At 46.3% G+C, this 14877-nt stretch overlaps 1 protein-coding gene across 4 annotated transcripts in view; it reads right to left on the bottom strand.

Moving 5' to 3' along the window:
• Positions 1-14562, bottom strand: part of LOC8027744 (iduronate 2-sulfatase) — an 83254-nt gene extending 68692 nt beyond the window's left edge. Inside the window, exons 1-2 of one of the 4 annotated variants that reach the window (XM_040219923.3) lie at positions 14481-14562; positions 12514-12597 (exon numbers count right to left, since the gene is read on the bottom strand). In XM_040219923.3, the coding sequence (XP_040075857.2) occupies positions 12514-12592 (79 nt within the window). In that variant the 5' untranslated portion in view covers positions 12593-12597; positions 14481-14562. Of the gene's footprint in view, positions 1-12513; positions 12598-13975; positions 14250-14480 lie in introns of those variants that run through there. The other 3 variants (XM_040219926.3, XM_040219924.3, XM_040219922.3) reach the window with 3 other exon arrangements.
• Between the last annotated feature and the right edge of the window lie 315 nt (positions 14563-14877).

Raw genomic sequence — 14877 nt, 5'->3', positions numbered from 1 at the left:
CGTCAGGTGCACAGCCTGTGAAGATATTACTTATATCCGCACAAACCAAAGCGAGATCATACACTTTCGGCAGACCGTTGAAGCTTGTTGGTACTGTTGGGGCGTTTTGTGTGAATTTATTTTTCAAGTGTTCACGTGTACCCTTTTTATGTACGCTCGGCACATCATTGCATAACTTCTTACTGCCACACATTTGGTATGTCTTTATTCCTTTAATTATCTTCCCCTTCCCTTTCCACCGAGAAGAAGCAGCATACAAGCAGCGCCATACCATAGTCACGGTGACGAAAGACTCTTTTCAAAGCCCCATCAAACAACACTGGTGGTCGCCATTTCCTGGTGGTAGAATTAGAGGGAGAGAATTGACCCCGGAAGTGATGACGTCACAAATAAGGCGCTTTGCTCCAAACAAGCCATTGCTAAGGCCGTTGTTATCGACAAATGCATGGGAGCTCGACATGAAGTTAGAAATTGTCTGATAAGAAAGCGAATATTTTTTTTAATGCGAGAGCATTAACTGGTTTCATGGAGCGAGCCGACGTCATCAATTTAAAGCGCGAAAACGGCACCTTAAATCCTTAATCCAAGTGTAGCCAGCTCCCAACTATGAAACCACGCGAAAAGCCTAGACACGGCACCTAGTTTCCCCGATCCCAAAGGAGCGAAGTAAAGCTGATGAATTTTCGGCTTCGGTCACAGTGGCTGGCGCGCATCGACGAGGATCCCATTGGCCACTGCGCGTCAGTTTCAACGATCGCTCACCCGATGGCGCTGCGTTTCCGCGAGGCAGCGGTTCCACCGCTCCACGCCCAAGGTTAGCGCGCCGTACGCCACAGACGAAAGATGGGAGCGAAGAACGGCGTGCGTGCTTTAGCATTCACAACTCATAAGAAGTGCTTAGGTGTACATCGAGCTTTTTTGTATGCATTGTGTCTTCGTAATATATAATCATGAAGACTTTTTTTCTATCGTCTCAGTGCCATAAAGCGATGACAATAGCCCACAATAAAGTTCCACAACCGGTTTCGCCTTGCTAGCAGACGACACGACGGCTTCGCAGGTTCAGGGGTTCTTTCTGAGGATGTACGCGACTGCGTTAAATAAAGTTGGTCACTATCGACGAAACTTCCATTCTCGGGGTCAACTTTCTGTGGGATTTTGAAAGCGAAGTGTGCCCGTACACAGCTTTGATCAACGTTTGAGGTGCGCGAACGCCTTCCCATGGAACTCGCTTCCGCAAGGTGAAAACATTGTGAAGCCGAATCACGTACAACGACGACGTGAAGTGCATCCAGGTCCAAGTGAAGGCCAGCACACGTTTCGATCGAGTCCTGATAACACAGAATTTGCTTCAGTGGACATTTGTGTGATAAAACAAACTCTCCGTAATAGAGACATAGAACTTACCCGATGTTGTTACGGGCTTCTAGCTAACCATTACCGTGTTCCACGTACCTCACTACCGGAGCCTTTGAAGCATGCTTTTAAGCGCGCGCCCGGGTGATACCGTGACCGCGGGGCATGCTTCAAAGGCTCCAGTAGTGCGGTACGCGGAACACGGTAAAGGTTTGCAAGAAGTCCCTATAATCCAGCTCCTTCGCTATTTGTGGTCTTACTTAAAACTGAAGAATCACTACGTTGTTTTCTCAGTGTGATCATTACAAGTAAGTACGAAACACACCCCCATACGGCGAGCCAGAAAAAAACGAAGTTTAGGGTCACGAATCGATAATGTTTGAGTCAAAAGAATTGCTCCTGCATTACAATGCGCGTCAACTGCAAAATAAAAGGCTCCACGCTGCATTGATATCATGTTCTAAGTAGATGTTTTTTCGCTCTATTTTTAGTAGATGTACATGTGTGTGATTATTTTCGTCAGAAAGTACCCCGTATCGCACACAAATACGATTCCTTTTTAAAAACCTGATGAGTTCTCTTAGGCCCGCCACGTTTCAAATTAATACAAAATTAGAATCGTATCATTGCACAAACGATTTAAACTATTGCAGACGGCATACTTCAGTCATTTCGTGTGCGGTTGTTATGCGTTCGTCGTCTGCAGCAGGCATCTCAAGACATCTCTAGGACCAGAAGTTGTCGTCGCAAAGATTGCAGATGCTCGGCAAACTGCTGTCGTGGCAAGTGCGAAATCTAGGCTTCATATATCTATTCGTGTTTAGACGTTTTAATCCCACGTCCGATTTTTGACCTATCGTTCTTTCGGAGCGAAATCCAGTCCCATGTATTAGTAAACAAGAAGACCCTACAGCAACGATTTTGTTTGGAGCAGTGACGTCATTCTTTCGGGGTCAGAGCTGAGCGCGAGTTCGTCTGCTTCTTTTGGAGGGGCTGTGGTGACGTCAGAACACCGAGCTTGGATTGACTCTGATTATAGGATAGTGTGTAGACCTTAAGGCAGCTTGCTTTGAGGTCTACTCACTATCCTTCAATCAGAGCCAATTAGAGCTCGGCGTTCTGACGTCACCACAGCCCCTCCAAAAGAAGCAGACGAACTTGCGCTCCGAATGGACCTTTTCCACATACCGACGGCACCAGGCGGTGGCTGCACGAACTAAAAATCCAGGAAGTGACCTACCTGCGCTACCAATCGATACCGGGAGCTACGCTACCAGTTTCTTCGCTCTCCAAGCTGCGTCGCGTGCCCAACGCGAGCTTAAAGATGGGCATCCGTGGCGTCCACCCAATCGTTGTGTTTTTCCTTCCATCCACTTTCTTTTTGTGTGTAACCCCATTATATATATGCTGCAATTACCTGTCCTACTCGCTTATCCACAGGCTCATTCCGAATTTCCTCGATTTTTCGTTCCGACTTCCGCCGCTTGGCATCGGGCGCTCGCCCGTGCGCAGAACGCTTCTCGGAAAAGGTCCATTGGCTTAGAAAGGCGGGAAGAACCGTATCAAGTTCAAGTTCATTACCCTCAAGGGCATTCTCATGGAATGCCTTATATGAGGGGGAAACAAAAATTCGTAGCAGCAATAACAACATACCAAATAGATTAAACATTAATTTCACGTACACATAAACAATACATAAACATACGAAGGAAAACTACACACAGGGATCGGTAGCATTGGTAATTGACACTAACATAATGAGGCAAATATAGTGTTCGCTAATCAAGTCAGTAGAATTAAACATTTCTTGCGAAATACCCAGAAGGATCTTGTTCTTTAACAATATCGTCAGTGAGGGAGTTCCAGTTTTTAATAGAAAGCGCAAGTGGTGAAAATTTGAATCTATTAGTGCGACCGAATATTGGCTCCACCTTCAGAGAATGATCATGACGTAGGGAAATGTATGAGGAAAGCTTGCAGTACATCAGTATGAAAGATGGCATATGATAATATATCTTATGAAAAAGAGAAAGACGAGATAGTTTGCGACGTACATCGAGGGAAGTTAGGTTTCAACGACCCTTAAGTTGGGACAGGCTGCTTTTGAAAGAATAGTTACGATGAATAAAGCAGGCTGCCCTGTTTTGAATTGACTCTAGCAAATTGACCAGGTAAGATTGGTAAGGGTCCCCAATCGTGCTGGCATATTCAAGTTTAGATCGGACGAGGGTTTTGTGTGCCATTAGCCTTACATCCTGTCGGGCTTGGCCTCCGAAGAAAACCGAGAGTTCTAGATGATTTGTTAATTATGTCATCAATGTGAGAATTCCAAGAGAGATCCTCCGTGAAAGGGATACCTAGGTATTTATAAGGGGGGACAGGTGAAATAGCAACAGAGTTGTAAGTGTAGGATGGAATATATGTCGTTTAACGATTGAAAGAGACAATATTTGTTTTCGCGATATTAATATTCATTTGCCATGTTAGGCACCATTCCGCCAGAATGTCTATATCTCGTTGGAGAAAACTCAAATTTGGGGGTTTTACGTGTCAAACCAACGACGGGCATCTGGCACGCCCCAGCGGAGGACTGAGGATTAATTTGGACCACATGGAATTTTTTTTTTGACGTGCAACCGAAAGCTCGGTTACACGTCGCCTTCTCCGCAATAAGCCTCCGTCAGATTGCGGGCACCTCGGCCGGGATTTGAATCCGCCAATATCTCGTTGGAGGATTTCCGAGTCACTGGAATAAGAAATCCGGCGGTATATAACACAGTCATCGGCGAAAAGTTTTACGGATGACGAAATTAGCGGATGTAGGTCATTAATCTAAACCAGAAAGAGCAAGGGTCCTAGGGCACTGCCCTGTGGTACCCCGCGCGGATTTTACTGAAATTGGATGGGATGGAAGTGTCGTCGTCGTCTATTCACACAAACTGTTCCCGATTAGCTAGAAAACAAGAAATCGAATTGATAACGTCGTTGTTTATATTTAGAATTGAAAGTTTCTCTAGTAATGGTTGATGAGGGACAGTGTCGAAGGTCTTAGCAAAACCATTGAAGATTGCATCGGTGGTAGAGGAGGCGCTAAAGCTGCCATGCAAATCCGTCACAAATTCAAATAGCTGAGTTTCGCATGAAAGGGTTTTACGAAAGCCATGCTGGTTGGGTGAGAGATAGCTGTTATCGTTCAGATAGTCCATAACTTGAGAGTAGATGACGTGCTTCATTATTTTGCAAGGTATACTGGTAAGAAGGATTGGCCTATAGTTGGACGAATTATTGCGATCACCTGATTTAAAAATAGGAATAACTTTTGCAAATTTCCAATCGTCGGGTATTTCTAAAGATTTTAAAGAGGCTTGGAAAAGGAGGCACAAAAGAGTGGACATTTTATTTTTAGTTAGTTTCAAAAACTACGCTGAAATTTTATCGTCACCGCAAGCAGAATTTGGACGCAAATGGTCTATGATTTTAGCAATCCCACACGGAGTGAATATTATTGGATCCATACTCGTACTAACAGGGTGCGAAGCTAACGGTAGAGGAAATGACTCTTCGGTAAAGTTGAACTAAAGTACGAGTTAAATATGGACGCAGAGCCAAATGGTGACATTATTGTTCCACTACTGTCGTTGAGAACGGGAAATGGATTTTGACGTTTAGGCGAGACCGTCTGCAAAAACTTTCAAGTGTTGGTTGATAGCATATTAGGCAAATCATGATTAGAAACTTTGATTTACTCTTGTTATTTCTGATTTGTACGTTTTAGCACTTCCCTTGTACTTAGCCCAGGATTCAGGAGAATCCCTTGTCCTGGAAAAAGAAAACAACCGTTTTTTTTTATTTATTCAGGAGTTTCTTAAGGAAGTTATTAAACCAAGGGTTCGTTATATTCTTTACTATTGCCACTGATGGGACAAACTCCTTGACAAGGGAATTGAGTTTATCTTTCAGCACAGCTCAATTCTCTGCTACAGATCGCGTGTCAAAGAGGCCCAAAAGTTGTGTGAAAAAGAGTTGAAGGAGCTAAGCAGTTTGCTGGAATCGGCTTTGGAATAGTTTAGAAACGTTTTCTTAACATCATTATGCTCAGCAGGAGAAAATGTTGAGTCAATTAGAATGGCGTTGTGATCGCTAATGGTTTTTAGAACGTGGCAAGCAGAAACACAATCAGGGTCAGACGAAAAGAAAAGGTCGAGGACAGAATCACCACGCGTAGGATTTGTGACCATCTGAGTAAGGTTGCAAGATTGAAAGAACGATAAAGACTTCCTACACTCAGACGAATCACGAGAGCCTGGGTAAATAGAACACTCGCTCCAGTTGACACCCGGATAATTAAAGTCTCCACCCAAGATGATCGGGCTTCTGGGATAGCTGTTGATTATTCCTTTAATGCATTCGCTCAAAAGGTCGCATAAGTGATAGGAAAACGATGGCGGTCGGTAGCGTACGTCAATAACAAGAAAGAAACATGCTAGTTTCACACGAACTTAAAGTACTTCAAGTTCGGAGTTGATAGCTAAGAGTACGCATGAGAGGGTACTTTTCACTGCAATCATTACACATTCCCCTCTCGTCTGCTGTCTATCTTTCCAAAAAAATGTTGTAGTTTCCAAAAAAAAGTCAGCTGCATGTTGTCCACATCCTCAGATAGCCAAGTCTCGGTTTCAAGGATTATGTGAGGGCAACACGTGTCAATAATGGAAAAGATTTCATCCTGTTTAGACAGGATGCTACGGAAGTTGCACAATAAAATAAAAAGTGGGCAGAGGAACTAGGTGATATATTTTGACTGAGGCTTTTGTTGCTATCGCGGACATTCTTTCACGTAGTTATTAGCATAATCAAAAATGTAACACTTATTTTCAATGAACATCTTATCAAAGCGAAGCCTGAACGTGGCATTTGTGTTTTTCGAGTGCTCAATAAGTCGTTTACGAGCGTGGACTATTTTTGGTGAGTAATCCTTGCTGATGGAAATCTTATGCCCCTTGAGCTTAGGTGCAACGAAATTTCAACGCGTGATGAATGGCGCCTGCCATGGCCTGCCGTAAGGCCTGCCCGCCCGCTTGCCTGCACGCCGTCGCGCAGGCAAGCGGGCGGGAGCCCCTCACCAACTTTTGCACAAGAAGACATCCCACACAGACTCCTACTGTTTACCGACTCGACCCGCGCGTACGAAACTTGCAGACGAGCGAGCGGGAGCCCCTCAACGCACACGGGAATAGTCGGCGAGTTGCTCGCCGCCTTCCTAGAACTTCGAAACAAGTTCAACATCCAAGCTACTATTTCCTGGGTGCCCGCGCATGCGGGCATTGACGGCAATGAGTGGGCCCACAGCGAGGCGGGAGCAGCAGTTCGCCAGATGGCATCCGCGCCAAACGCATTCGACAACTCAGCCGGCGAGGCAGCCGGCCCGGCCGACCCGTCTGTCGTCAAGGAAAGTGCTAAACAGCGAAGGCGGAGAACCCTACGGCACCTTCGTGAGGAGCGGGAGGAACGCCCGGACGAGCAGTTGCGTCCCGTTCCTCCGATGCGGAATGATCTACCGAGGAGCACTCAGACCCTCGTCCGCCGCCTCGCGACCAACACTGTCCTATCCCCGGCGCTGCGACATAAGTTCTTCGGCGACGATCCCGACGAGGGGGTGTGTCGCCGGTGCCAGAGGACCGCGACGGCTGTCCATGTTGTCTGGGAGTGCGAGCGCCACGCTAGCCTTCGGAAAACGAAACTGGAGGAACTCCCAGACGAGATCCGTCCGGCGACGTATGTCGATTGGATTCTGCCCACCAGTCGTGACAAGGCGATCGTCTCCCTGCTGTGGACAAAGCTGGCGGAGTTCGTCTACGACAACGACGGCCCCGGTGGACGACTTTGCATGCAGCCGAAGGCGCTGGGACCAACACCCACCCAGACCGCCATGACGGCAACGGCAGATCCTTAAGCCCGCACCGATGCAGACGACAATGGTGCATTACATGTATGGTATGTATATATATATATATTGTTACGGTGTTGTCGTTGAAGGAGTAGACAGTCTCTGTCGGTCGGCTTTTATTTGGAACTGCCGGGCTCAGCTCGAGCTGTCGCGCGCCCTAGCCATTTGTCTGGTGCGCTCTTTTTCTTCATCTATATAACATTACACCCCCTTTTGTTTTGCGGTCGTCCCGACCGCTATTAACAAAATATATATGTATGCTTTTTTTTTTTTTTTTTTTACGAGGGTGGTGGTGGTTTAAGGGGTGGGTCGGGGGGTGTAGGGCTTCATGCGGGCGACGTGGACTACATCGGAGGCTGCTCGGCGTCGGTCAGTAGTGTCTTGCTGTTGCTGCACGTGGTATGAAAGGTCGGAGAGCTTGCGCACGACTACGTACGGGCCGATGTAGCGGTGGAGGAACTTGGTCGCCAAGCCCTGGTGACGCTGAGTTGTCTCGAGGTGAGGCGTCAGGCACTCAAAATCTCCTTCCAACCGTGGTCGCAAACACCGCAGCCCCTCACCCGCCACGAACAACGGCTTGTTGACCCCTACACAATGCAGAATGACGTACTGTATCGTCGCAACTATGACCCACATGGTCCTACTCTGCTCTTTGTCGTTCCAAGACATCTCCGACCTGATATCTTAGGCGCTCTACATGATGACCCCACAGCTGGACACCTGGGCTTCATTAAAACTTATATGCGTGTCCGCAATACCTTCTACTGGCACGGCATGTACCGCGACATCTCCAAATACGTAGCATCATGCGTCCAATGTCAGCGACGAAAACGGCCAACAACCGCACCAGCTGGACTTCTACATCCTCTCGATCCACCTCACTGCCCATTTGAACGCATCGGTGTCGACCTGTTGGGGCCCCTTCCTCTTACACACAACGGTAACCGCTGGGTCATTGTTGCCATGGACCATTTGTCACGTTATGCAGAGACCGCTGCCTTACAGTCAGCAAACTCAGACGAAGTCGCCACATTTCTCTTACACAATATCATTTTGCGACACGGCCCCCCTCGTCACATACTGAGCGATCGAGGAACAGTATTTCTTTCCCAGGTGATACAAAAACTATTACATCTTTGTGGAATCATTCATAGACCTACAACAGCATATCATCCACAAACAAATGGCTTGGTGGAACGTTTCAATCGCACCATTGCTGATATGTTTTTGTGTTGACTACAGACGACTCAACAAAATTACCAAAAAAGATGTTTATCCCCTTCCCCGAATCGATGATGCCCTTGATACACTACATGACGCCAACTATTTTTCGTCGATTGACATGCGCTCGGGCTACTGGCAAATTAGCGTTGACGAAAAAGATCGAGAAAAGACAGCGTTCGTAACACCCGATGGACTTTACCAGTTTCGAGTCATGCCTTTTGGCTTATGCAATGCTCCTGCAACTTTCGAACGTATGATGGACTCGCTACTACGCAGGTTGCGCTGGACAACATGTCTGTGTTACCTGGATGACGTTGTCGTATTTTCTTCATCTATATAACAATATACATATATTATATATAACAGGGCAATAAAGAACGTTCTAACAACAACAACAACAGCCTGTTCGGTCGACTTTGCATCAAACAAGGTGACGCATGACCGTCCGCGTGCTCGCATGCTCGGCGTGAGCTTGTGGAGCCCGCTTCTCGCGCTGTTGTTTCCGTTGGGCATTCGAGCTGCGCGTGATCGTGTGTGCACTTTGATTTTCGATGAGATCGTTTTAAAAAAGAACTTGACTTATGACCCTGCACACGACATTGTCTATGGGTTTACAGATGAAGGTGTTGAACGAACCTTAACCATTAGAGATAGAGCCTTGGCTGTTGTGCTTTCTGGAATTTCCAGGAGGTGGGTTCAGCCCCTTGCATCCACTGTTGGGCACACTCCAACACGGTCTTCTAATATCCGCAGGATCTTCATTTCTTTCATTCGGGAGCTAAGACTGTTGGCTTCACAGTAAAAGCTGTGGTCTGTGATCAGGGGGCTTTAAACGTAAGCTTGATCAACCAACTTGGTGTGTCTGTTGATAAGTCATTTTTTGAAGTTGACAACGAACATGTTTACTTTATCTTTCATGTTCCGCACCTCATCAAAACAACCAGAAACAATCTCCAAACACACAAACTTTGCATTGTAAATGAGGTCATTAAGTGGTCCCTTATTCTTAGACTTTAGGGCTCTACCCATCAGATGAGGTTGCGACTGGGTGCGAAACTTACTGAGATATACATCTGTTAAAAACCTTTCAGTTACAAGATTCTAATGCGTGTCGCACAGGAACTGAATGCCTCACTCTGTCTTGCAATCCTATCCCTTGTTTATGCCAAGAAGCTTCCTGAGGAAGCCACGGCAAGTCTTTTTCTGTGACAGGATGGACAGACTTTTTGATTGTCTAAATAGCTCACAGCTCAAGAAGACATGGCAGAAGTTGCGTCATGCCATTCTGAAAGGAGAACCTATACTCGGTTTTCCTTCACCAGCAAGTCGGATGGATTTCATCATGGAAGTTCCAAAGTAGGAGGCAGCCACAAACCGTCTTAGGGTTGCAAGTTACTATAAAGAATGTCCTCATGCTCTTCGATGAGCTTTCAAACAGCCATGACTTTAAGTTCTTACTTACACGATGCCTGCAGCAAGACCCACTTGAAATCATTTTTGGAGCTATAGGACACATACTGGGCTGCAATACAAACCTAAATGTGTATCAGTTCACCTCTGGACTAAAACACATAGGGATAAAGGAACTGTTCAAACTGTCGAACAATGGACACGTAGAGGATGACAAGGCTGACCGCCTCAAGGAGTTGCCAATATTTTCGCATCATCAGAGTTATATTGCAGACAATGTGAATGTCTCTCAATTGATAAATTCCCGTTAATAGAAGATATTTCTGAGCTGACGTCAGACATCAGGTCTAACATAATTGATGACTCGTCCACTTATTACGTTGGGGACTATTTGATCAAGGTTTTGCTTGAACAGACAACCCACAGCTGTGGCTGTTCTCAGCTGCTAAGGGATGAGTCTAACAACTTGACCAGGCCTCACCAGTACATCCTTGTGCTAAAAGCATACCACGTGCATGGAAAACTCTTCGGGAACCTAGTAGTACCATTACAGGCTGCCTTTAATTATAATCAGCGACTAGAAAATCACTTTCTTGCCTTAACAGAGAGTGCGGCGCGTGTTCGAGCCGTGCGTGCTGCCTTGTATCGCACACGTTCAGGTCTGGGTGGTTTTATCATTTTCTCAGAGGAGTGCCACAAAAGGTTTTTTTTTAAATATTTTGCAGAATACGCGTGTGTTGGAATGGTCGATTTCTTAACCGAAGCTTGTTATAAAGTTCGGTTGCGCTCTTCACTTGCTGGTAAGCGACTAGACAGGTTTAATTTTTAAGTGTATTAACAGAGGCGGTTGGCAAATGAAAAATAGAAAGTGCTTATTAATTGGGCGGTGCAACTTGCACTCCAAAATTTGTGTCTCTTATTTCCAGCATATGTGCATCACGGCGCCCTTACAAAAATATTTATCCACTTTCTACAAAATATTTATGGAAGATAGTGTACAGAGGCTATATATATTCGAAAGAAAATGTATCCACTCTTGTACCTACTGTTTATAGTTTTTTTTTTTTTTTTTGCCGTTTGTTTTTTTGAAGCCATCCTTTTTTTTCTGAACAAATATGTTTCGGGTAATATTCAGGGATGTTGAATCTAGTCAGATTCCGCATAGGGTTCTCATTTTTTGGTGATGGCTCGCCCGCAGTGAGTTTCAAGCTATGGCATTTCGTGTTTTTATATTAGCCGGAAATCGGGAATTTTTACTATCCGGTGTGTGCTTCGCACTCTTATTATACTCTTATGACTAGTAATGATAGCGATGTCTTATTTATTTCTGCACTCACTTCCCGTGCCCGAGTAGGCGTGAAAGTGAATGGATCATTCAGCATGTTCCATGTTCCCTGTGGAAAGTTTTTGTTAACTTGGTTCGGCTAAAAATCTATTACGAAGTGTACGATATTCTGAACTCTTTCATATTCATTTATTTTTGCGAGTATCTGTTTCTCATAAAACATACAGAGATTCTTAAGTAAATCATGTATATATGAATGAGGTCCAATAAAATATTTTCAAACCACTTACTGTCGTTGACCGCAAAATGCTCCACCAGCCAGGAGTCAATGTGGCGATTGTGTAACTTACATGTTTTACGGTAGAAAAAAAAAAGCAAGAAATACACCTATGTTTTTTTATGTAAGTTAAAATATTGTTTGACATATTTTGCACCGATTCTACCGTAAAAATTAAAATAAAACTGTGTCAACATTAAAAATAAAAAAAAGAGCGGCTCCGGAAGCCGAGGAGCTCCCGAGAGCCTAGCGAGGAGCGAGGGGAGGAGGAAAGAGAGGGAGAAAAAAAGGAGAAGGGTACCGGAGAACTGGAGCTGAACCGCCCAAACCGAAACCGAAACTGACTTGACCGGAACCGGAACGTAGTTATGCTTAATGCCGCCCGCTAGGAGCGCTACCTGTCACTGGTCTATCTGGGCCGCTGGGGCCTATGCTAGTGTCCGCTCTTTACATTGTGTATATTACTCTATGGCCCGTCGCTGTCGTTTGTCTCTGTCGCTATATACTTCGTTTCAGCTTCGGTCCGAGCGCGGCCGATGTTAAGAGCAATCAAACACCGCAAAAAGCGCAGCGTCATGGCGTGCTCTCTGCGCTTGATAAGACTAGCCTGCGGAGGAGCACGCAGAGAGAGACGACGAATACCGGCTGGTCCTATCAACTGCAGAGAGCACGTCATGACGTTGTGCCTCTTTCACTGTTTGATTGGCCTTTGGCTCATAACATCGGCCGCGCTCGGACCGAAGCTGAAACGAAGTATAGTGGCAATCCGAAAGTAGCAATCAAGCGGCTCCAAAAATGCATCGTCACGGCCCTAGTCGCCTTTGTGAGTTTCCCCGTCAGCTAAACCAATCACGCACAAAAAAAGAAACGGAGCATTACGATGAGAGTTTAACAAAGGAGAGGAGGGCCGTGACATAGCACTTTCGGCGCTGGTTGATTGGCACCGTCGATCGTCGCCGGCCAGCGTCGGTTGCAGTCCGTTTTCAACCCTCGGAACTCGAGCGTGTAACGTACGTTTATCTCCTCGAGCACCCAGAGATAGGAGGAGGAAGGCCACCACTGCGATAACTGCTGCCATGATTTCCCTTCGCATTTCTTCTGAAAGAAAGAAAAAAACAAAAAAAAAGCAGCAAAAACCAAAATAGTTTTCAGGCTCACGGCCAAGGTTCAGGGACGTGCTAATGAAGACACAGACAGTGAAAGATTTTTGTCTCCCTTTATCTGCGTCAATAACACAGGAGGATAAAGGCCCGCTCACACATTTCCGTTTGACAATGACCGACTGAGACAAGACTGGTTTTTAATTAGGCCTCTTAGGACAGCGCCGCGCAGCAACAATGGCGGGTGGAAGCGGCTCCAAACTCCGTTGCCATTGCAGCCCGTAAGAGCATGAACGTCGCGAAAAGGTAGCAGTCGCACTCAGTCGGACTGGCGCGAGTGTGTGGACCGGCCTTCAGTCGGTCGTAGTCAGGGGCAAGTGTGTGAACGGGCCCTACGGCGCGTCTTTCGTTCTTAGGGCGGCACTGGTAAAGCCGCTAAAACACCACTGCTCACAGATCACACAAAGGACACCATGTTCGGCGCAGACATGAAGAGAGAATTATCGGTGGACACGCCCCAAGCATCATCGAGGCATGTTTACTTGCACATTCGCACGTTTCGAACATGTCTAAAGACAGGTTTTATAATGATCAGCGTGACAGGACCATCGTGCATGGAATGCCTCAGACAGTGTCGGCACACTGTCTTTGGTACGCTGTAAAAGTAGGGGCCGTGGCTGGAGAGTTCTTTAGGTGTTATACGAGTGAAAGATTCCTATATTGAATACATATAACAAAATTAGCATCAAAGAAGCCGGTAGTTAAAAAAAAAAAACAGATATAAAAAATGGAAAGACGTATACGCTTGTTCCGCTTTTTTTCCTGTCCCTTCACTCTTTTTGTTACTTCTTAACAATTCGATTGGCAATCGCCATTTTTCACAATTACAACTGGCGGTCACCATTTCCTGGAAATGAAGCCTGCTATTGGAGCCGAGTCTTCGCCGATTGTTGGCACAGCGCTCCTCTTCGATAGGAGTTCAGCTGAGTTAACGTCGAACACTTACCCTGCAGTATTGTCCAATACATGATCGGATTAAGTGCCCAAACATGGCAAACTCCGATAACTGTCGCGGTACTATACTAGACAACGCGCTCTCGAGTCGAGGAGCACTGTACATCCAATGTATACCCGGTTAGCGGCCGTCTGTGCCTCTTGTTTGTACGCATCGTCGCGCCGACCGCGATTGGAGAACGTGCCTATTCTGAGCTGACGTTTCTCCTCTATCGATCTCGCAACAAAATATAAAAGAACTTGTTGTTGGGCAAGAAAATATAGCCCTAATAAGGCAAAATATCGAAAGAGATATACACTCAAGTAAGTGCCGAAGTATTTCGGTCCAAATGGGTCTCTCCACGAGACCGGAATAAACTCACGAGTTAGCTCGACGGTTGCACCCCCAACCGCGGATGCGGTACTGCAGACTGTATTGATACTCGCCGAGCACGCACTCTCTCTCTCGAGATTGGCTGGCCAGATAAGATCGCGAGCTCGCAAAGGAATCTTCCCAAAGCCTCAGAGTGTGGCGGGCGTCTTCTGATGTACGGCCACAGACGCTACGAGCCATATACGCCGTGCAGGAAAGGGAGGTCTTCGGCCCAACCGGAGAATTAAGGCCTGTTCACGCTCTTGCCACCGAGTACGACCGAGAGGGACCAGACCGGTTTTTAAGCCTCTTACGACGTCTTAGGTCCAGCTCCGCAGCAGCGCGCCCGGTCCTAAGACGTCGCAAGAGGCCTAAAAACCGGTCTGGTCTCTCTCGGTCGTACTCGGTTGCACGTCTGTGAACGAGCCTTTACGTGACACGTTCCGAGCTTCGGATTGGCTCCGGCTGCTCATAGGAACGTTAAAGGGGTCTTGCAATCATATTTAAGCGTCTACCTTTTTTGCGGTTTCCACGTCTCTTGGGGTTCGGGAAAGCCAGAGGGCACGGAGACAGTAACTAAATATCAGTGAGTCGTACTTTAACCGGACGACGCGAAAACCTCCTCCACCTACGAGGGCGACCCGCGTTGCCGAAAGCGCGCAATATGTGACATCTTTGGTCCTGCACATACTACTAATCAAAGCCGCTAAAAGCTTTTTTTTTTTTTTTTTTTTTTAGTCGAGATACAAAATACAAGTGTTGCGAACCGTTTCTATTATGTATGAAAGTAGTTTTTGTTCAGTATTTTAGATCAGAAAAAACAAAAACAAATGCAGTTTATAAAGTACGGAACAAGAAAAGACCCGTCGACAAACCCGCCACCAGGCGGCGGAAAAAACGGCGCATACTGGA

The sequence above is a fragment of the Ixodes scapularis genome, unplaced genomic scaffold (assembly GCF_016920785.2).
Source record: "Ixodes scapularis isolate PalLabHiFi unplaced genomic scaffold, ASM1692078v2 ptg001080l_1__unscaffolded, whole genome shotgun sequence".
Classification (NCBI taxonomy): domain Eukaryota; kingdom Metazoa; phylum Arthropoda; class Arachnida; order Ixodida; family Ixodidae; genus Ixodes; species Ixodes scapularis.
The sequence above is the reverse complement of the archived record's forward strand: the minus strand, read 5'-3'. Positions and strand labels throughout refer to the sequence as shown.